The sequence below is a fragment of the Onychostruthus taczanowskii genome, unplaced genomic scaffold (genome assembly GCF_017590055.1).
Source record: "Onychostruthus taczanowskii isolate IOZ18803 unplaced genomic scaffold, ASM1759005v1 scaffold41, whole genome shotgun sequence".
In the NCBI taxonomy this organism is placed as follows: Eukaryota; Metazoa; Chordata; class Aves; order Passeriformes; family Passeridae; genus Onychostruthus; species Onychostruthus taczanowskii.
In genome coordinates, this window is record NW_024501571.1 from 7360101 (window position 1) to 7381876 (window position 21776).

A 21776-nucleotide genomic window follows, 5' to 3' on the forward strand; every position below is an offset into this window, starting at 1 on the left:
AACAGGGAAAATGAGATTTTTATTTTGGCATCTCTGCATAGGAAATTGTGGAGCTTAGAGCTCATCTGCACAGGGGAAATGTAGCAGAACAGCTACACGGGAGCACACTGAAGTGCACACCCTACCTGGAGATAAAAATCACTTTCCTTTGCAGTAATTCTTCTGTTGTGAAAACACATTGCTTATTCAGGAATAAAGTATCTTTTATTTCAGAATTAAAGTGCCTGTGCTCTTACTCTGCCCTTCTGCTAATGATCAGAGATACAGCTGTTGATTGTAATAAATAGAGGCTCTCCCACAACAGCTACAGTGGAATTCTTATCCTTGTAAATAAGGAATTATCATGCTTCCAATTACCTCGTGTTTCAAATACAGCTCATATAAATGGGTACTCTTGACTCACCTACAGATTTCAGCAATTTCCATGCAATTAAATCGTTAAGGTGCAGCTTTGGGCAGTAAAAACACTTCTGGAAGAGCAGCGTGTTTGACATGATGGAGTGAGCGTGGGTTAGAAAACACCCAGCAGCTCCAAGTGAGGCAAATGAGGGTTGTTCCTGCCTTTCCAAAGGAATTCTGCCCCTGCAACAACAGTGCTGGGGTTTGCATGGTGTCTTTTAACACAAGCTCTTGAAGGATGTGACTGAAAAAGTGTCCTTATCCCTCACCTAGAAACAGGGAAAGTGAGGCAGCGCTTGGGAGAGGTTTGTTTGGTGTTTGGTGAAAAACAAACTTTTGATTTCCAGCCCTGGACAGGGTGACATCCACCTTTCTTTTTTCCAAAGGTGATTCTGCTGCAAAGGATGGAGTGTGTCCATGGGAAAGCAAGGAGGTTGGTGTTCAGTCTCATGGAATCCCAGCATTGTAGAAACATGGAATATCCAGCGTTGGAAGAGACCCACACAGCGAGGGTTGGGTGTTGCAGCATTTTTGAGATTGTGAAGATTCCAATCCATCACCTCCATCTGCTCCAAAAGCACAATTCCTGTGCCAAACTCTCCAGTTTGCTTCCAGAGCTCACTTCAAGGACCACCTGGGCTGGCTTGTCTTTGGTCACCTCACTGCCTTTCCATGCAAGACTGGGGGAAATTATTCTTAATAACATTGTAGCTTAAAGACATTAAATTAAGGGAAGCGTCAGCAACTCTTGTGGGTGTATTTGTGATCAGACTCATTCAGGCTGTGACAAATGGTAAGTATTTATCATTACTAATTAATACACACGTTAATTTAAATACTTAACACACTTTACCCACTTTTAACTCTATAAACAATGAAATCCCTTACTGTTCAAACAACCCTGATCCGTGAGTGCTCTGAGGGGATGCTTTGGTCCCTCATACCTCCACTGTTTCCTGCCGCTCCCAGAGTGAATGAGAGCTATTGGGCACAGCTGTCTTTGCAGGTATATTTGCCAGGTCGATAATTTTTTAACCTTTCACTCATTTTTAACCACCTGTCGAAGGTTCGCATGGGAATCTATCGTCGCTGCCACAAAAACTACAACTCCCAGAAGGCCCCGCGGCGCAGCACCCCGCCTTGATGTCGCGTGCCCCGCCCTTCCCGTCTTCTATTGGGTGGCATCCCACCCTCCTCGCCTATGATTGGCTGCGGCGCGCCAGCACGTGTGTATGCGCCGTGTTTGGGGGGGCGCAAGATGGCGGCGGGCGACGCTGTTGGGAGGTACCGCAGCACTGTGGGCAGGAGCAAGGACCCCTCGGGGCTGCTCATCTCGGTTATCAGGTAGGGGCGGCCCCGCTCCGCATCCTCCGGGCCTCTGAGGGTGCTCCAGGCCGGGTGCGGGCCATGCTGTGCTGGGGAGGCCTGCCCGGCTCGGGCTTCCGGGATGTGGGGTCCGTCCTGGGCATGGGATGACCCCAGGCTTGGTTCGCTGCTGGCCTTGGAGCGCTGGGGAGGCTGCAGTGCTGGAGAAAGCCTTGTCCTGAGGGCTGTCCCGCTGTCCTGCCGCCCTGCCCGGCGCTCTTCCTCCTGCTCCCAGTGCTTTGCCTCATCCTGGGGTCAGAGGGGCTGAGACCAGCGGGGTGAGGTTCAGCAGGGCCAAGTGCCGGGTCCTGTGTTTTGGCCACAATAACCTCGGGTACTGCTCCAGCCCGGGGCCGAGGGGCTGGGAGTTTGTGCACAGGACAGGACCTGGGGGTGCTGCTTGCCCTGGTGGACAAGAAGAGCGATGGCACCTGGTCTGTGTCTAAAATAGTGTGGCCACAGGACCAGAGAAGTTATTTTCCCTTGTTCTGGGCACTGATGCGGTCGCACCTCAGGTGCTGTGTCCTGTTCTGGGCTCCTCAACTCCGAGGACATTGAGGGGCTGGAGAAGGTCCAGGGAATGGAGCTGGGAAGGGTCTGGAGAACCAGGAGCAGTTGAGGCAGCTGGAGCAAAGGAGGCTCAGGGAGGACCTTGTGGCTCTGCACAAGTCCCTGCCAGGAGGGGACAGCCGGGGGGGTCGGGCTGTGCTCCAGGGAACAGGGACAGGAGGAGAGGGAACGGCCTCAGCCTGGGCCAGGGGAGCTCAGGGGGGATTTTAGGAAGAATTTCTACATAAGAAAGGTCTTCAAACACTGTGGGGACTCCATCAGTCCAGGGGCAGTGGTGGACCCTCATCCCTGGAGGTTTTGAAGACAACACAGGATGTGACACTCAGTGCTCTGGTGTGGGTGACAAGGTGGGGTTCTGTCACAGATCTCAATGGTCTTGGAAACACAGGATGTGACACTCGGTGCTCTGGTGTGGGTGACAAGGTGGGATTCTGTCACAGATCTCAATGGTCTTGGAGATCTTTTCTAAATTCACTGATGCTGTGAGTAAACTCTGCAGGTAGTACCAGCTTAATGCCATTCATGAAGGCCAAGGCACTGTCATGTTGTTGCTGTGGGGTCCATAAGTGACCCCCACCTTCAAACTGAGTAAAATTCATCTGGCTGGAAATCTGGAGAACCATGAAGTCCAGTGGGTGGACTCCATCCTGCGTGGGACTGCCAGAGTGGGCAAAGTGCTGCTGCTTCCAAGTCTTCTTGTTGGCATTAAAAATAAAGAGTTGTGTCCAGTCATGTTTAGCCATTGGTTTTTTGTCTGCCCACATTCCTGAGCTTGGCTCTGCTGGAGGATGGTTCTGTGAGAGACTTGGGTGTGAATTCACTGTTCCCACCCAGTACTTTCTTTAGCTCCTTGTAAATCTTCTCTGTGCTGCTTATAAGCAGTGGATTGGCAGCTGATTGCCCACACTGAAGGTTTTTCATGTTCTTACATGTTTTGAATGTTCTTACATGTTTTTCATGTTCTCACACAGTGGGTGTGGGCAGCTGCAGTCACACCAGCAGGATGCTGGCAGTTGTAATGAGCTCCCAAACTTTGGATCCTGCTCCAGTGTCTTGGACAGAAACTGTAGTCATTCTGGTTTTGGAGAAGTTATTGTGGCACTAGTTCTGTATCTAGGAAAGGCTATGATTTAAATATCCTCTGGGAAGGATAATGTTTAGGACAAAATTCCATTCTTTTTCATTGCTCTGGTATTTGAAATCTTGCAGAACTTGAAGGAGATGTTAGTTCTGTTAAAAAAAAAGTAGCTGGTGCCACTATCTGTGGAAGAATAATAAACATGCACTGGTTGTGCAGCATTTCCTGTTGCAATCATCTTTTTTCCATGATTCCTGTAATTTCCAAGAGTATTTTAAGGTCTTCCTTTTGTACCTGTATTTTAATAAATCCAGGCTTATTAAATTTACTTAAAACCAGAAGAGTGAGCTCACAGAGTTCTGTTCTCCAAATGAAATGTTTGTCTCAGAATCTTTGGCTTCCAGGCACTGATACCTTGGCTAGTTTAGGCCTGTTTTTTAGACACAACATTGAGTTATTGACTTTAATTTCATAAAGTTATTCAATAGAACAGCTTGATAACTAAACTTCCAGAATTTAATTAGAACTTGGTTTGGATGTAGAGATTCTCTGCACAGCTTGATGTCTCAGGTTGAGCCAGACCATGAAAACCTGAGGGTAGAACTGATTGCAGAGGAAGGAAAAAGTGTTGTGGTAATAATATTGATGTTTCTTAGGCTTAGTCAAGTGCAGAAAGCAAATGGTGTGAAAAGGAATTTAAATCACTTTGCTCCAGACGTTGTTTTTATGTAGGAGCTCAGGTGAGGATGCACTTGCCAAGCAACAGGTGAATTTTTTAGTGGTTTGTACAGTCATAAAATACCACTGCAGACAAATTTAAACTTGTGTGGCTTAAATGTAATTTTACTGAGCTTCAGAAAAATATTACAAATCTTAACAGCGAGCTGTTGGTTTGAAATGTGGCCGAGTTTCCTTTTGTTGATGGCTTTATTTCCAAAACATTTATGCATAATAGAGGCTTCTGCCAATCCTTGTGGTTTTCCACTTGCATGTCCTTGTTTATGTAGGCTGTTTATTTCTCCCTTGTTGCTGTGTGAAAGGTCCATAAAGGCAACAGTGGATAAAAACCAGCAAAACTGACTGCATTTTCTGCTATAAACAAACAAAACCAGAGGAGCTGCTTCAAGTATTGATGTTTTACTTGGTTATAGCAAAGACAGGGCTGTTTTCCAAAAAGAAACATTGTTTAGGTCTTCAAAATCTCTTTGTATTGTCTATGAAATGCTTTGAAGTGTGAAGCTGAAAGGCCTTTTGTAAATAGAAATTACTTTATTAATGAAGGGATAATTTCTGATATTTACTCGAGCTCAGGAGCTCTCACTCACAAGAGACTGAATAATTCCCTTTTCTGTGATCCCAGATTTAGAGATTCTTGTAGTTTTGTAACTAGACTTCCCAGGAGAGTGTGTGTCACTTCCAGGGAGAGCGTTTGGGACGGAATCCGTGACCAAGTTTAACTTGCCTAGCAGCACTATAATCCAGTCAAAAATGGAATTTTATGGGGTCTAGTTTGGGAATTTTAAGTTATCCCTGCTCTCTGTGGCGCTGCTTTTCAGCAGCTCTGAATACAGAAAGCTCTGAGATGAAGGAAAGCCCAACAGGAAAGAGAGTCCCGCTTGTGATTCCCTTCCTGTCACTCTGAAGTGTCACTTTTTCCTGTTGTGTCAGGGAACATATTTGTTATTTGACAGTTGGTTCCTGTAGGAGGATCCCTGCACTCATGGAATTCACCTTGGTTTTCTGGTTGTTGCCAAGAACAGAAACTAAAGGCAGCCTCAAGGATGGATTCATTTGGAGCTGTCAGGAGTGAGGGATGTGCAGCTGTCCCAGCACAGGACTGATCCATCCCAAAAGAGCCAGGAGCTCCCTAGGAATTCCCAAATTTAGGAAGGTGTAGTTCCACCCCCAGCAGGATCACACTGAGTTCTTGGCCAGTTCCCCTCTTGATTCTCCCAAAGGAGAAATAAAGGGATTGTCCCCAACAATAAATCTTTAGGAAATAGTGTCTGGGAAGCTTAATCAATGTTTGCAAACTCTGCCCTTAAATTCCCACTTTGGCTGCAGCTCCAGGGAGCTTTCCTTCTTTTCCCTGTGCCTTTACAGCTATTGGAAGTGTCTTCAATTTGCTCTTGTCCTCAGAGTGCTGAGAAGAAATGAGCATTACTTGCTCCAGGAAAACAATTCCTGGGATTGTGACTTCCAGAGTGGATGTTGGATGTCAGGGCTGTACAGCTTCTATCCCTGTGCTGCTGCACTTGTGCTCATTCCTCAGCACACCCACCTCCAAAACCTGCTCGTTCCTTCAAGGATGAGAAAGATCCCTCTAGTTCCTTAAATAAAAGATACTTTGTAAGGTCAATATGCTGTCACAGAAATCTCCTGCTGGTCCCAGGGGCTTTGGCAATGTCTTTTTAAAAACCATGCAGATAACAGAGCAAATTTGGCTCACCTGCTGGAGGACAAGTCAGGGAATATTTTCTTTTATGACTCAGAGGACAAACACGTGTTTGTATATTGATTTTTCTTAACCTTTTGTTTTGTTGGTAGCTGGTTGAAGCAGCTTTTGTATTCTGAAACAAGCAACCTGGCATTTAGCAAATGCTTTCTTCTTAAGACAGAGAGATCTTGTCAGATTTTTAATTGGTGAATGTGTCTGCTTTTTATTTATTGTTGGGCGTTTTTCTTCCCAATTAAAGGTTGCTATTTTTTAAAACTGGCCTTTAATAGCTTCTTTAATTGGGGGAAAACAAACTTCAGCAGTGACTCCACAAGACCTCAGTGAAATTTTTGTGCTGAGTTTTCACAGAAGCAGACGCACCCAACAGATCTCTACAGAAGTTGAGATTGCAGACAAAAAACCTGGACCATACTTTATTTTTCACAAGTAGGGTTCTTTTTCTTTAATGCTTGTGGCCATTTTTTTTCATTATAAGTGAACTTGCTGAATGGATTTTTGCTAATGACCTGGCATTTGGTCTTCTCTGTGTCTAAAACAGTAGAGCTGAGATGCCAGTTTGTGAAGGAGAATGAGGAACAGCAATGTGGAGCTGAAGCATTTGAGAAATAGCTGCTACAAGGAATAAACTCGAGTTATTCTGATCTGTAATGGTCTCTTAAAACCACTTTTATTGCAAATGGTGTTTTCCAGTGTTATAAAGGTAGCAGTTCTTCCACGAGAAAAGTACTTCAGAAATTCCCTGAAAATAAATTGTATATGGCAGAATGTGGTTGTAAACTATAAATTTTTGAAATGATCTCCAGACACTTGTATAAAATGTTTAGGTATTTTGCAGATGTTGGGCTGTGGATTGATACAGACCCTTAGTTGTATTTAAAAATGAGTAAAGGAGCACATGTGAATACACAGCCACATAGAAAAGGACAAGAGGTGTGACTGTGCCAAGTTAAAAGCTCAAAGTACTTTATTTTCCAGCTCTTATTTTAGCTTTAGCCCGTGCAGAGCTGGAGTTTAACCCACCCTGGCAAAACTAGGAAATGGAAATACTGGGTTTTGTTAGGAAATGATTGTGCTTTTAACTCTTTCAGAGGTGTTGCTGTCAACAGCACTTCTTGGTTCTGGTGTTTTGAAACCTTCAGGTTGAAGATGAAATGATGAAATTCTCCAAGCCTCCTGCTGCAGGTGTGATACCAAGGATGGGTTCATGGTGCAGCGTGGAGAGTGGCTCCCAAAATATTCTTTATGCTTTAATGATCCAGGTGACAGGTCTGAGTAGCACTGTCCAGCCTCTGCTCATGCAGATCTGGAAATACTGATCCTTAGGGCTTTGACTTTCTCCTGGGAACATGGTAATACATGGAATGGCTGATTTAAGCTTTGGATCTAAAATTAATTGCTAAAGGAAGAGTTGGTCCCTGTGGTTTCCTGGAGACAGTCCTGGACAGGGTCTCACCCAGTGGAGTGGCAGCTGAGTCCCTCTGCTTGTGCCTGGAGGTGTAAGTGGCATCTCCTGGGGCTGTTTGCTGCCTCCATCCCTGTTCCTACCTGGAAAATGTGCAGCTGCTTGGTGTCCCTGGGGTTTTCCTGTGTGTGGGATTGAAACTCTTCCTGTGCTGCTGTTGGAGCCATCTGAAGGAGGGGAATTCTGTTGAAGCCACTGCAGTCCAGTCTTTGTTTCGGAAACCAGCTGATCACTCACTCCCCTGGCATCATTTGTATTGGGGTGAGGAAATTTGATTAAAGGTTGGTTAATTTAGCAAAGTAAAGAATTCCCTGCTGGTATTTATTTAGGCTGGAGGCTGCTCAGCCTTTTTGCTGCATCTCTCCTGTACCCATCTGCAAGTCCTCAATGATAAAAAGATCACCAGCTTCTGTTGAAAATGCTCTAACCAACTGTGTAAACAGCATGAAAGATTAATGGAATGTAAGTAGAGGAGGAAAATGTTTTAAAATGCTCTGTTTGCTCTGGGTGCTTAACAGGATTGTGAACAGACTTGGTGCTGCTGGTTTTTGTGGTGAGTTATTTCTTTGCACAAGGGAGAGGGAGTTCCCTGCAGTACCTTTGTTCCCCTTGGTGAGGGTGGAAGGTTCTGGCCTCAGGATTTCACTTACTTTTTAATTTATTATTTATAATTGTTCAATCACTTCTCAGAATACCTCATTTCCCGTGCCCATTGACTTGGACACTACAATTTTTGCTTACCTGCTTTCCAGCACCCCATGGTCTCTGTGAAGAAATATCTTTCCTGAATGCTTTAATTCATTTCCTCAAATGCAGAATTTCACAGGAACAATCCATTAACCTATTAAAATAATGAGAAAACATTCAATATGTTGCTGCCAAGTTAAATTGTGAATACCTTTTGGAGTCTTATTTTTTTTTTCCTTCTGTCTTGCTTTGTTTTATAAGGACCCAACTTTTACAGTGGTTTCCATGAGTCTCTGGAGAGGTTTCAAAACATGAATTATCAGATTATACACTTTGAGGTTAAATAGTGCTGGAAGCTGTAGATCACCCCATTTGGGACTTGTCTTTAAGACAACAGTTTTCAATTATAAAATTCAAATAAGTCCATTTAGTTTAATGAACCTGTGGAAATTTGTAGCTCAGTGGAGACACAGTGGGTTGAAGTAGAGTTGTTCTTGTCCCAGGGAGCTTTATAAAACATTTTCAATGCAATCTCTTGAAATGGAGCTGCTTGTGATGTCTCGTGGGGTGTAAGTGAGGAGGAGGAATTTGTGCTGAACTGCTCTGGACAGGCTCTTTTCCCCAGAGAGGATGTTTTTACACCCATAAAAGTGAGGTTGGAAGCAGGGGGGAAATATGAGTAAAGCCCTGAATTTCAGAAAGGATCCGATTTTATCTTGATTAACACAGGGACTTAAATACTAATACAGTAAACGTGTTCAAAATGTGTCTTTGATCTCAGGTGTTGCTTGACATTCTCACGGCAAGGCCCAGTCCTTGAAATGATCAGTGTCAAAGCCACCGTGTGATGTTGTGTTTCCAGCTTTGAGGGGGGAAGGCAGTAACAAATGACTGCATTTGTCATGGGTTATAGCTTGCAGAGCACTTAAACGCATCTTCCACACCTCTGGGAAGTCAACACTCGATCCTCCCAACAACTCGCACTTCAAACTCCCTCACTGCAGCAATTCCTGGGATCATTTTCAGCTTGACAGTGCCTGAGGAGCTCTCGGCTCACGACAGCGTGTGCTGGCCAGTGAACGTGGGAGATGATCCCTCACATCTCGGGTATTTTGTTCCCCCCCCACATACACTGACCTCCCTTCTCGGGTACCTTGTTCCCTGGCCAGTGAATGTGGGAGATGATCCCTCGCATCTCGGGTATTTTGTTCCCCCCACATACACTGACCTCCCTTCTCGGGTACCTTGTTCCCCTCACATACTGACCTTTCCTGCCTTCTCGGGGTACCTTGTTTCTCCCTCCTCAGAGGCTGACCTCTCTTCTCGGGTACCTTGTTCCCCTCCCTCACCTTGTTCCCTTCTCGGGTACCTTAATCCCCCACAGGCTGACCTCTCCTCCTTCTCGGATACCCTGTTCCCCCCCTCACACGCTGACCTCCCCTCCCTTCCCCGGTGCTGTTCCCGGCTCTCGGCGTTCCCGCCTGGCGGAGCCGCTGCCCTCGGGCTCGGTGCCGCTCTCTCCTGTGGCTGTGCTCGGCCTCGGCTGTCGGAGCACCACAAATGCTACAGCGATCTCAATGGCTCGAACCCAAATGAGAAAGCAAATGCTAGAATTGCTGGGTGGCCACGGCCATCAGCAATAGGAGAAACTGCACTCTAATATGTTTCTTTTTACTCGCAAGGGCTCGAAAGCAAATGCTGGAATTGCTGGGTGGCCACGGCCATCAGCAATAGGAGTAACTGCACTCTAATATGTTTCTTTTTACTCTGCTTTTTTTTTCCCTCTTACTTTTTAATGCTGAAGTTTCCTTGTCACATTGCAGCTGTTTCCTGCAGAGAGGAGACTGAGCTTTCTAGACATCCACAATACTCTGCTGAAATTATTATTTGTTGCTTCTAGCAACTGCTTCCTTTGTTTAACTGCACAAATCCTTTGTTGTTCACAATTGTCTTTTGGCGAAGGCTGTACTATTCTGTACCTTGTTGTACTCTGGTTTGTATTTTAGGTCCTTTGGTGTGGTGTAACACTGAGAATAACAAGACAAAATAATCCCCTTAATTTTCTTTCCTGAGGGGTGATTTTGATAGTTTTAATACTGTACTGTGTATTTATTATCTGGACTGGTGCAAACATGAATGATAATTATGTGATACTTATAACATGAATCCCCCTGTGCTGGGCACTGCTGAGGTCCCATCTCAAATCCTGAGGGCAGTTTTGGGCCCTCCATGATAAGGAGGACATTGAGGGGCTGGAGAGGATCCAGAAGGGAGCTGGGAAGGGTCTGGAGAAGCAGGAGGGGCTGAGGGAGCTGGGAAGGGTCTGGAGAAGCAGGAGGGCTGAGGGAGCTGGGAAGGGTCTGGAGCCCCAGGAGGGGCTGAGGGAGCTGGGAAGGGTCTGGAGCCCCAGGAGGGGCTGAGGGAGCTGGGAAGGGTCTGGAGCCCCAGGAGGGGCTGAGGGAGCTGGGAAGGAGCTGAGCCTGGAGCAAAGGAGGCTCAGGAGGGCCCTTGTGGCTCTGCACAAGTCCCTGCCAGGAGGGGACAGCCGGGGGGGTCGGGCTGTGCTCCAGGGAACAGGGACAGGAGGAGAGGGAACAGCCTCAGCCTGGGCCAGGGGATTTTAGATTTTGATAACACAAAAATTCCTCCTATGAAGGGCTGACCAGGAGGACATTAAATCCCTCAGTTTCTGGAGGGATTAAATAACCATATGGTTGTGGCACTTGGTGATGTGGGTCAGTGGTGGCCTTGGCAGTGCTGGAGGAACAGCACTGATGAATTGATTAATTTATGGGTCTTTTCCAGCCTTAATGTGATAAATTGTGAAACATATTCAGCAGAGTTTTTACAATACTTCTGTGTGGTACCCAGCATTTTTTATCTGCAGATTTCTGAGTGAGCAGTAAAAGAGTTATCCTTTAACTCTCACCCAAACCATAAAACAGTGAAAACCTCACCCAGTTTCTTTGGGAGGAACAGATCTTGTGTATCTCAGAAATTCTGGATTTTGCCCGGGTCTGCTGCTGTTAAAACAGATTTTTGGTGTTTTTGCTGGAGGAACAGGTCAGTACATCAGTGAGTCCTGCCTTGGCCATACATGAAATGCAGCTGGAGCTTTGAGCAGGACAAGCTTTCAGCCATGCTGCTTTGAGCAGCTGGTACCACAAACTGTGTGTTTGGAGCTTCAAAGGTGTTCTAAAGTGAGGAACTGGGAGCCTCAACAAGGTGTGTGATACAGCACAGAGCACTTGGAACAGGTGGTGGGAAGTTTACTGTGGATTCCTGTGAAAATGGGAGCTTTGTTTGATTCTTTGGTTCCCCCCCCAGTGATTCAGAACTTGGTTCAATTTCACTTCACTAAAATGTTCTTTTTCCTGATCAGATGAGAACTATTTAAATGTTATCAACTTGCCTTTTTTTTTTTTTTTTTTTTTTTTTTTGTGGTGTTTCCCACTGTCTTTAATGAGTATTTTCATTTGAATGAGCGATGCTGAGTGAAGAAAAGTGAATTGCTCAAAGAAACCTGATCTAGAAGGAAAAGAGGATTATTCCTGGATTTCCAAGCTGCACCTGTGCATCCTGTATTACACTTTTCTGCCTTTAACCACAAATATTTACATAAGTCTGCTGTGATGTTGGGGAGCAGAAGGAAAAAGGCTTTTAGAGGGACACAAAGATGCTGAACACCCACAGCTGTGGTCAAAACCAGCAGAGTCTTCAACCCTCCTTTCCTGTAAGAATTATCTGGTCCTAACTGAGCATTAATATCCTAAAACTTGTATTTGCATTATCTGTTCCTTCAGTTTTTCTTGATAAAAAAGAAACTGCAGAAGCATAATGCCCACATACTGTTACTGCAATGTTCTTCCTGTGAAACAAATTTTCTAGTCAGGAAATGGATAATTAAGCCTCAGTTTGCCATCCCTAGCTTAGCAGTAATCACACTTAACAGGGCTGGCCCTAGGGCAGGGAAAATAGGCAGGCAGTTATCCACCCATCCTGGCTGGAGGCATCAGGAAAAGCAAATTTACAGAAATGAAACATTTATTATTCATTAATGTTAACAGTTTTCTCTTAAAAATTGACATAATCTAATTTTCTTGGTGTTTTATTGGGCAGGTAGAAAGCTGACAGCGGGCTGGCAAAAGGAATTGCTCATCTGCACTAGAAAACAGAAAAAATGTAATACAAACTGTGTGGGGGAAAATTATTCCTCAGTGTAAAGAGAAATTCTTGCTGAATCTCAAATCTGATTCCTGTTCAAAGTGTAATTGTGAAGTTGATGCCTGTAAATGGATCATCTTAAAGGTTATAGCTGAATTTTTTTTGCCACAGTGCAAAATATAAGGGGGTGGGGGGCAGCAAAATGCAGGATTTGGTGGAAAAAATACTCCTGTGAAGGGAATGCAGTGACAGGGGATGAGATGAAGTAGGGGGGGTGTGGATGGCACCGCAAACTCAGGTTCACAGCACTGAGTTTGTGTGTGCTCCAAAGGTATCAGCACCTTCCCAACCTAAATGGGGATGGGTTGTGGGCATTTGGGGCTTGAAAATTCATGGATTTGCCTCTACCTGAGCTATTTTTGTTGTTGACCCTTGTAGAATGAAAGAGAGGGGAAAATGGGACAAAGGGGAATGGCTTTACAGTAAAGGAGGTTGGATTTATATGAGAATTAAAGAAGAAATTCTTGGCTGAGAGGGTGGGGAGGGGATGGAATGGAATTCCCAGAGCAGCTGGGGCTTCTCCTGGATCCCTGGCAGTGGCCAAGGTCAGGTTTGACATTGGAGTTGGAGCAGCCTGGGACAGTGGGAGGTGTCCCTGCCATGGATGGGGTGGCACTGGATGGGCTTTAAAGTCCCTTCCGACCCAAATTCTGATTCCATGGAGAGCTGTTTCTCCAGTGCTTCAATCTGAGGTACATTCACAGGGTGCTGTGTGCTAAAACTGAATGTTCCCCATCAAACAGACTTGCAAATAGAGGTGGAGGAAACTTCAGGTTTGTTTAGAAACCTGTTTTTTCCCACATTTGCTCTGGACATGTATGTGAACAAAATACTCCATCCTCTGGAAGCTTTGTGGTTTGGCAACGCCAGCTGAGCTCTTTGGGCCTGTGACTGCCTGTAGGACCTGCCATGGTGCCAGGAAAAGCATTTCAGAGAATTCCCAGAATGGCTGGGTTGGGAGAGACCTTGCAGCCCATGGAGTCCAGCCCAGCCCAAGCCCTCAGCCTTTCTTTCCGTTTCCTGTGGTTATTCTCAGTTTGTGCTGAGCTTCTTGGTCTGGGGACCGAGCAGACAAATCTGGTGTGCATTTCATCCACATCAAAGCTCTTTTTGTAGGAGTTTGGTGCAGATAAGCTGCCCACATTTGTGGGAAAAGGAGTGATACACAGAATAAAGATTAACCTGTGCGTGATGTGTGTTCTGTGGTGGGATTGACAGTGTTAAATGCTGGTTTGAGGCTGGGATGCTTTTGGAGCTGGAAAATAGCATTTTTACAGAGGGAGGTGAGTGGTTTCGTAGTTCTGCAGCTGATCATCCCTCTAGCATTGCTGTGCCCCTGGAGTTATCTGTTGTGCCACATGATGAGTGGTACAATGGTGTTTGTTTTCTTTTGCTGCTGACTAGCTCAGTAAACATCGTGTTCTCTCAGCTCCCAACAATAACAGAAGTGTATTAGCTTGTGGAGATATGATAACTTATTTTCTGTCCTTTTACAGCATCTGCCTGTTGTTCTCTTGTGTTGTTTGAATGCTGGAGAGGTTCCTTTTTCTTCCTTTCCTTTCCAAATTAGTGTATCACAGCGTGGGAGTCATTTTGGACAGAAGATGAGACTGGGTGGTACTTGTTCATTGGGCACATGCACATCTGGGCCAGATCTGTGGAGAGCATTGATTTGTCAAAGCACAAAGAGATATCCAACACTACCTGTAGTGTGAAATAACTTCCTGCAGAGTGTATGGAGTGTGCTGGTGTTAGATGTTGCTGGGACCAGATAAATTACACTGGTTTGTAGAGAAAAATTTCTTTTATCCCTGCAGAAAGTATGGCATTTTTGAAGCTCTCTCTGTATTTCTGTGGTAAATCCACACCACAATTTTATACCTTATAAAAATGAGACACGGTGTGACTTCCTTCAAGAGGCACAGAACAGCTGGGATTGAAAGGGACCTTAAAACCCATCCAGTTCAATGGGCAGGGACACCTGCCACTGTCCCAGGCTGCTCCAGCCCCAGTGTCCAGCCTGGCCTTGGACACTGCAGGGATGCAGGGGCAGCCCCAGCTGCTCTGGCAATTCCAGCCCAGCCAGGAATTCCTCATGGCCAAGATCCCATCCATGGCTGCCCTCTGGCAGTGGGAGCCATTCCCTGGGTCCTGTCCATCCCTTGTCCCCAGTCCCTCTGCAGCTCTCCTGGAGCCCCTTTGGGCCCTGGAATGTGCTGGAAGCTCTCCCTGGATCCTTCCCTTCTCCAGGGGAACATTCCCAGCTCTGCCAGCCTGTCTTCTCAAAACGGAGAATTTTACTGAGAGAACCATTTCGTTTTGCTCCTCAGAAGAAAATTCTGAGACTCTGAGGTAGGGGGGGAAGCTTTAATACCACAACTGGGTTTTTCAACTGCTTCTGAGTACTTAGTTGAGCGTTTATAATAAGTATGTAAATCAAAAATCTTGCCTTTCTCTTCACTAATAAGTGAATTATCCTTTAGCTTTTGATGACTACAGTCTGTGCAGCTGCTTCAAGAGGACAGGTCAGAGTAAATTCTAACTTCTTCTGGGTTGTGCCACTCTGTCCCTTCACCTGAGCTGCTGAGGCAGGAAGATTCTTGGTGAGTTTGGAGTTGATTCAGTTTTTTAGAGAGGTGTAGTCTTGTGCAGAAGTGGTATGGCTGGGAGTTATATATAAAAATATATATGAATGTGAGCACTTTTTCCTGTGTATTTACAGTTGGAAATGAGCTATTCCTGGCTTTCATGTGAGCTGTTGGAGGAAGCAGTTGAAGGCTTTGGGTGTTTGCACAATGACAAGGCTTCAGGACTCCTGAAAAAATCTTTCCATCTCCTCCCTTTGCTCATTGGGTTGGATACTGGGAATAGGAGATGAAAAATGCTTGTGACCTACAGATCAACTTCTACTGAAATGAATAGTCCCAAAGGACTTTTTTTATTAATCTAATTCCAGTGTAAATTCAGTGACCTCAGGGAAATAACAAGGTTCATTTATTTTCTCCTGAGGAAAGTGCTGTACACCCCATGATAAAAACATTTCAGGATTGTGTCTGATCATCTTCTCCTCTATCCTGTCTTCCATCTGTGGGAGTGACTCCAGTGAATGAAACATTTTGCTTTTGTGTCATCTGTATTTTTAACTATGTAAAATCAGAAGTCTGGGAGATTTGGCTCAATGAATTTCTGTTTCACCGTAGCATAAAAATGTCTCTCAGCAGACTCACAGCCAGTTGGAATTATTGTAATCCTGGTGAGCTCTTGCTAATGAGACAGACATCTGCAGCCATCCAGCTGCCAAGTACAAATTCCAGGTAGCTTACAGAGGAGGAGGATTCTTACTTGGAAAAAATCAAAATAAAAAAAAAGAGTGAACTGCTCAGGAATTCCTCCTGGAAACCCCCACTGAGTTCATCATCTGCTACTTGGGATCTAAACTGATTTTCCTTCTGTTTGTCCTCTGTTTGGAATATTTTTCAGGGAGTTCTGAAATGCTGATGTATATTTATCATTGTTTCATAATCCTGTCCTGTTTTGTGATTCCCCCTTCAAAGTTCTTCCTGCAAAGTTCCTTTCCCAAACAATTTGGATCCTTTCTGTTTGACAAACACTGTGTTGACTTTTCTTCTTCCTTGCAACACATTTTAATAGGACTAAAATAAGCAGAGATGCCCTTGGCTTACTTTTCTGCAGTGTTAGCAGGAGCATGGATAATCTCAAGAATATTAAGTATTCCTTGCTTTTCTCTTCTGTTTTTGTGGAGAGCAAGAAGAAGAAATGGTTCCTGTACCATGAGACTTAAATGGGAAATTCAGGTGTATGGAGTTTCAAATTCCAAATTATTAATCCAGACTAATTATCACTGGAAATAACCAGATCCTAAACCCCAAAACCTTACATTTCTAAAACTCACCGTGTTTTTCAGTAAAATGAAGGGGAAAAAAAACCTCTGTTACTTTTTTCCGTTTGGGTCTTGGGTTTTGGTTTAAATTCTTACCCATACAGGAAATAATCTACAGGTGTTTAAAGGAAATTCAAGTGAGTGGAGGGCTAAGAAAAAACCTGTTGAGGAAAATTTGTTGTTGTGTGGAATTTTTTATTCTTTTTGATGTAGGATGTGGTGCCTGGGACCGTTATTTAGTGACCTTGGCATTGCTCGGTTAATGGTTGGACTCCATGATCTTAGAGGTCTTTTCCAACCTTAATAATTCTGTGATGGTTTGAAATAGAACAGATTAAAGGACTGTAAATAAATACAAGCTTTCTGGTCAAAGTATGAATGTGATATTTTTAGTGGTGGTTGTTCCCGCAGTATATTCCTAAACCAGGTAATTATGTGTAGTGGTTTTGGTTTGTTAATTTGAGATTTCATTACTTTTTACATTTCTTAGTTCATGTGCTAGTTAGTGTGCTGGGTTTGGTGTTGGTTAATTAGTAATGTTTTCATTTTTGTTTTGAGATAGGATTTTTTACATTTTAAAAAGGTATAAAGAAAAATTTATTAATAGGAACTAAAATAAAGAGTAATAAGAATTAAAACAAAAGCAGGATGTTCTCAATACAGGTGCTTATTCTGCATCCAACAAGGGCAGATGGAAATCCTGGATTGTGACAATTGACTGAGCCTGAAACTTTGGTTCATCTTGGTTTAGCTGCCCTTTTGAGGGTGAGAGGAGACCAGAACTGTGCATGCTCATTTATGATCTCAGTAGGAATAATCAGGTGGGATCTCCAAGGTTTCTGCTTTCAAGCTGTCCTGGCTTTGTCTTTCTGAAATTAAGGGGCTCTCAGGCAAAGATATGGGAATAGAAATAACAGTTCTTTACTAGGAAAATTAAAAATACAAATGCAATAGTACAAAAACTTTTGGGGTTTCTGAGATAGGAACTGCTGGGACCTCTCAGGCTTCACCAACAGCTCTGCTTTGCTGGGCAGATGTTTTTAGCAAAATGTATTTTTCCTATAGAGAGGACAAGCTAAATTCAAATGCAAGGACAAAAAGACTGGGCAACACAATATAAATCTGCTTCCAAACTATGGCTGGGATTTGTTAGGAAGCCTGGGTTGGATGGGAATTTTCTGGAGCAGTGGAATCCTCATGGCATCCTCTGACATGAGCAATGTAATCTTAGCTTTGGAGAGAGATCTTCAGCCTTTGTAACCAACTGCTGACACTGCAGATGGATTCTGTGGCAAATCCAGAATTGTGAAATTGAATTTGGTTTGATTAAAACTACCAACTTTCCTAGTCTGTGCTCTGGGCCAGTTTGGTTCTGCTGCTCCCTTGTCTGTCTCCATGCAGGATTCTCCTGCGGTCTGTGCCGCGGGTCACAGAGGATGGATGTTTTCATTAACTGCTGGGACAGGCAGCTCCAAACTCAAACAAAATGTCAATTCCTGAGTTGGATATTCCTTGTGTCCCGTGTAGCCATGCTGAAGAACAGTCTTCCAGCAGAAATAAGCAGTTCTTCACGAAGAGAATGGATTTATCTGCAAGGGCTCTTAACAGAGGATGACTTTCTGCCAGCCTTGCACGTGATTTTCATTTTAGAGTCGTGGAATGGTTTGGATTGGAAGGGACTTGAAGATGGTCATGGGCAGGGAGCCTTTCACTAAAATTTATATTTTCTGGGCCCTGAGCAACCTTGTCTAGTGTTCCTACTTCTCAGAGCCTTTTTGAAGAGCTTTGGCTAAAATATAATTTAATTTTTTTTAAAAAGCCGATTTAAGACACAAAAGCTTTGGGAGTAGAATATTAATGTAATAGCATGAGAAATGATTCCTGTTTCTGTAGCTACCATGCAGCATGGAACAAGAAATGCAATCAGTTTTATGCTTTGAAAGAAGCTGCTTTGAGGGGAGACTTGTGGGGGGCTGCAGTTTCTTCAGGAGGGGCAGCTCCGATCTCGGCTCTCTGTGACAGGGACAGGTCCTGTGGGACTTTATTTCACTTATGTGCAGGTACTGTGGAGTTATCTACGGCTGTGTCAGGGGAGGTTGAGGTTGGATATCAGGAAGAGGTTTTTGCTGCTCTTTCTGGGATTTTTATCCTCTCAAAGGGAGAAGATTGCATTGATTCTTGAATAGAAATCTGGAGTGACATCAAGAAGCGTTGAGCTACGTTCAGTTTCACAAAGTTTTCAGCAGTTTTGTTGCAATCTCAAACTAAATTGATTTCAGTAAAAAGAATCTTACTACATGATGTTAGAGGTTAAAATAATTGAGGGGGGAAATAGGGTCATAGGGCCTTTTCTTGTTTTATTGGTATATCTTTGAACACTGACTGGTGGAAGACCTGGATAGATTTGTGATGGATTTCTCTGTGTCCCTGTGACATCCCTTACCTTTGGCAGGTAAGTTACAGGAACTACAACGCTGCACAAGTTGAACTAATTTCCATTATTAAAGTTAGGATTTTTTTTCCTTATACCTCTTCATAAATAATAAATCAGGAAATATTTCAGATATTATGTTGTGCCTGTATTAATGACTGTCTGGCAATGTGATAACCAGGAGAGAACTTTCCCTGAAAAGGGAAAAGAAAAGCTCTGAAGGTGTGGGAATCAGAAAAATAGAAACTTCCATAGACACAGAAGGGTTTGATTTGCAGCCTTGGGACAAGCTTGAGTTGATGTAAAAATACAATGCACAGACATTAAGCAGAAAAACCATAAACTTATGTTTCTGTCGTTGTAAGAAAGAATATGCCTTAAACAAGTGAGAAACTGTATTGATAAGGCAGTGAAGGGTTTATAATGCAGGGGTGTGGTTGTACAGAATAAGCTGAGAGTTTAGAAGTTGTAATAGAAGCATATATGTGCATGTGAGACAGAAGCCTATTGGACAAAAGTATCTGCAGTACAGCAGAAGTTAGTAAAGGTGATTATAGGATTCAGAGCGACCCCCATGGCAGGGAGAAATGACGAGGAGGACTCCACTGACATCAGAAGGCAAATCAATTACTTTATTATACCACATTGTTCTGTACTGTATTACACTATCCTACACCACATCCAAACTGAAACTGCACAAGCACTCAGCTGCACAAAATCTTGTGGTTGTCTGCTGACTGACAGTCTGGACATGTGCTTGGCCCTGATAGGCTAAGGAAACAAAACACCATCACTTTGGGTAGACAATCTCCATATTGCATTCTACTTTGGCACAACAAGAGGAGCAGTAATTGAGATAAAAATTGGTTTTTCTTTCTCCAAGGTTCCTCGCTGCGATTCCCAGAAAATATCCTTGGGAAGTTGTGCCTTGCTTTTCTCTGTGAAGAGAAAAGTGGTCACAGGTGATAGGTTAGAAAAGCAAAATAAACCCTGTAGCAACTGTACATTGGTTTAGAAAGTTCTGTATTGCCTTGTAACAAAGAAACTTGTGACTGCTCTTAAGCTATGGCCGACTGCTTGCTCCTTTAAAATCTCACAGCCTCTGAGACAGGTGTTTATCTGAGCAATAAATCGTTCTCAGCCCGAAAATAGTCCCATCCTGTGGTATTCACATGCCCTCTGAACAGAGAGAAGCTGTGACACAAGCAGAGAAGAAGGAAAACATAATCCTTATCTCGTTTGCTGTGCTAAGGTGGAATGCAAAATGGAGATTGTTTACCCAAAGTGAGGATGTCTTGTTCTCTTGGCGTATCAGGGCCAAGAGTTGTGTGTGTGTTGGACTGTCACGGGAGAGTCATGAGAGAGAATCGAGATGAGTGCAGTTGTGAGCAAGAGTGCAAGGCAGTTTAGATATCGTGTATATAATTTAGAATAATAAAGTAATTATTTAGCCTTCTGATGATGGAGTCAGATGCATCATTCTCTCCCCTTCATCGGGGGTTGCCTGTGCAGTAATACCATCCCTTCATTACAAGTGGCAACGATAATAATATGGAGGGTTTGAAACCTGGCGGAGTAATAAACCACAGTATTGATGGGTTTGATTTTCTCGGAGTACATTGATCTCTACCAAAAAAAAAAACCTCCAAATAACTTTTGCCATCGTGGTATCCTCAGGACTTTATCCACCAGCGATGACGTGGAGGACCGGGAGAACGAGAAGGGGCGGCTGGAGGAGGCGTACGAGAAGTGCGACCGCGACCTGGACGAGCTGATCGTGCAGCACTACACGGAGCTGACCACGGCCATCCGCACCTACCAGAGCATCACCGAGCGCATCACCAACTCCCGCAACAAGATCAAGCAGGTGCCACCCCGCCCTCAGGGCTCTGACTTCGTGAATGGGGACCTGGATTTGTGGAGTTCGTATACATTGTGGCTTGGGTTGAACAGATGGGTGTTTGCTAGGGAAGGCAGGAGGCTCCCCTGAAATGGAAAATGTAAACCCTCTCCCTGCAAATGTTATAATTTTGAAATTAAGGGGCTCTCAGGCAAAGATATGGGAATAGGAATAACGGTTCCTTACTAGGGAAATTAAAAATACAAATGCAATAGTACAAACAACAAAAAAACCACAGGCAGAGTCAGAATCTGCCCTGACACTGTGTGGGTCAGGGTGGTGGCACAGTCCCATCCCATGGGGGCTCAGCCCTCCTGCAGGGCCAGCTGTGCTTCTGCTGGAGCAGGGATCCTGCACAAGGCTGCAGTTTTCCTCTGGAGCTCCAGGGCTGCTGGAGATGGGCCTGCTCTCCCTCTGGGAATGCAGGGCAGGAGAAAGCTGCTCCTCTGGGAATGCAGTGGGCAAAGGCTGCTGTGCTGTTCCGGGCTCAGATTGTATCCAGGTAGGAATGGTGGATTTGTAGAGAATTCCCAAAGCCTGACAGATTTCTCACATCTGTATGCACACTTTGAGATGAGAAATGCTGACTTAGGAATGCCCTGGAACAGCACAGACATTGCTGAGAGAGAAATGGAACTGGAAACAAGTTTCAAAGGGTGGCCTTGCTAAAAAGACTGGATGCTTTGGAGAAATAGAACTGTGAAAGAGGCATTGGAGTGGCACCCACGAGGGGTAATTTTAGGTGATTGGCTTTAGGGCATTTACAGCATGGTGTGGCTAGAGCTGACAGAGCAATAAACACTTATAATGTCTTGTAATTAGGAAATAGCTGGCTTCTGGTTATGATGGGGTGAATTCTAACATCTATATTGTCTCACCCTTCACATGAGACTGAAAATGGAATCAAAGTTGGATAAAACACCTCTCAGCTGCCCCATCTGTGGGTCACAAAAGAGCATAATCCAACATGTGTCAGCTCCACAGGCTGTGCTCTAGCTGCAAATCTCCTTTTTTCCTGGCTCCTGTTGTTTTATTCGTGGTTTTGCTACCAGTAACCACCAGTGATGGAAGCTCTAAAGTCCTGTTTTAAGCTTTTGTTTCTCTCTCTGTTTTTCCAGCTTCTCAACTTCATTTTGAATTGAATAAAAATTGAGTGGAGAAAGTGCTATTACCACTAAATTCCTGCTGAATTCCCACCTGGAGTACTAATTCCAACACTGTTGGAACACAGGGCTGGAGTCTCCTGTACTCTGGAGCCAGGCTGGGAGAGCTGGGGGTGCTCACCTGGAGAAGAGAATGCT

The 21776-nt window shown here is 44.3% G+C and overlaps 1 protein-coding gene across 1 annotated transcript in view; it reads left to right on the forward strand.

Moving 5' to 3' along the window:
* Positions 1-1647: 1647 nt before the first annotated feature.
* Positions 1648-21776, forward strand: part of LOC121340593 (exocyst complex component 4-like) — a gene marked incomplete at its 3' end in the record, with an annotated part of 62273 nt that continues 42144 nt past the window's right edge. Inside the window, exons 1-2 of the mRNA XM_041413453.1 lie at positions 1648-1743; positions 20253-20442. Coding sequence (XP_041269387.1) covers positions 1658-1743; positions 20253-20442 — 276 coding nt within the window. The remainder of the gene's footprint in view (positions 1744-20252; positions 20443-21776) is intronic.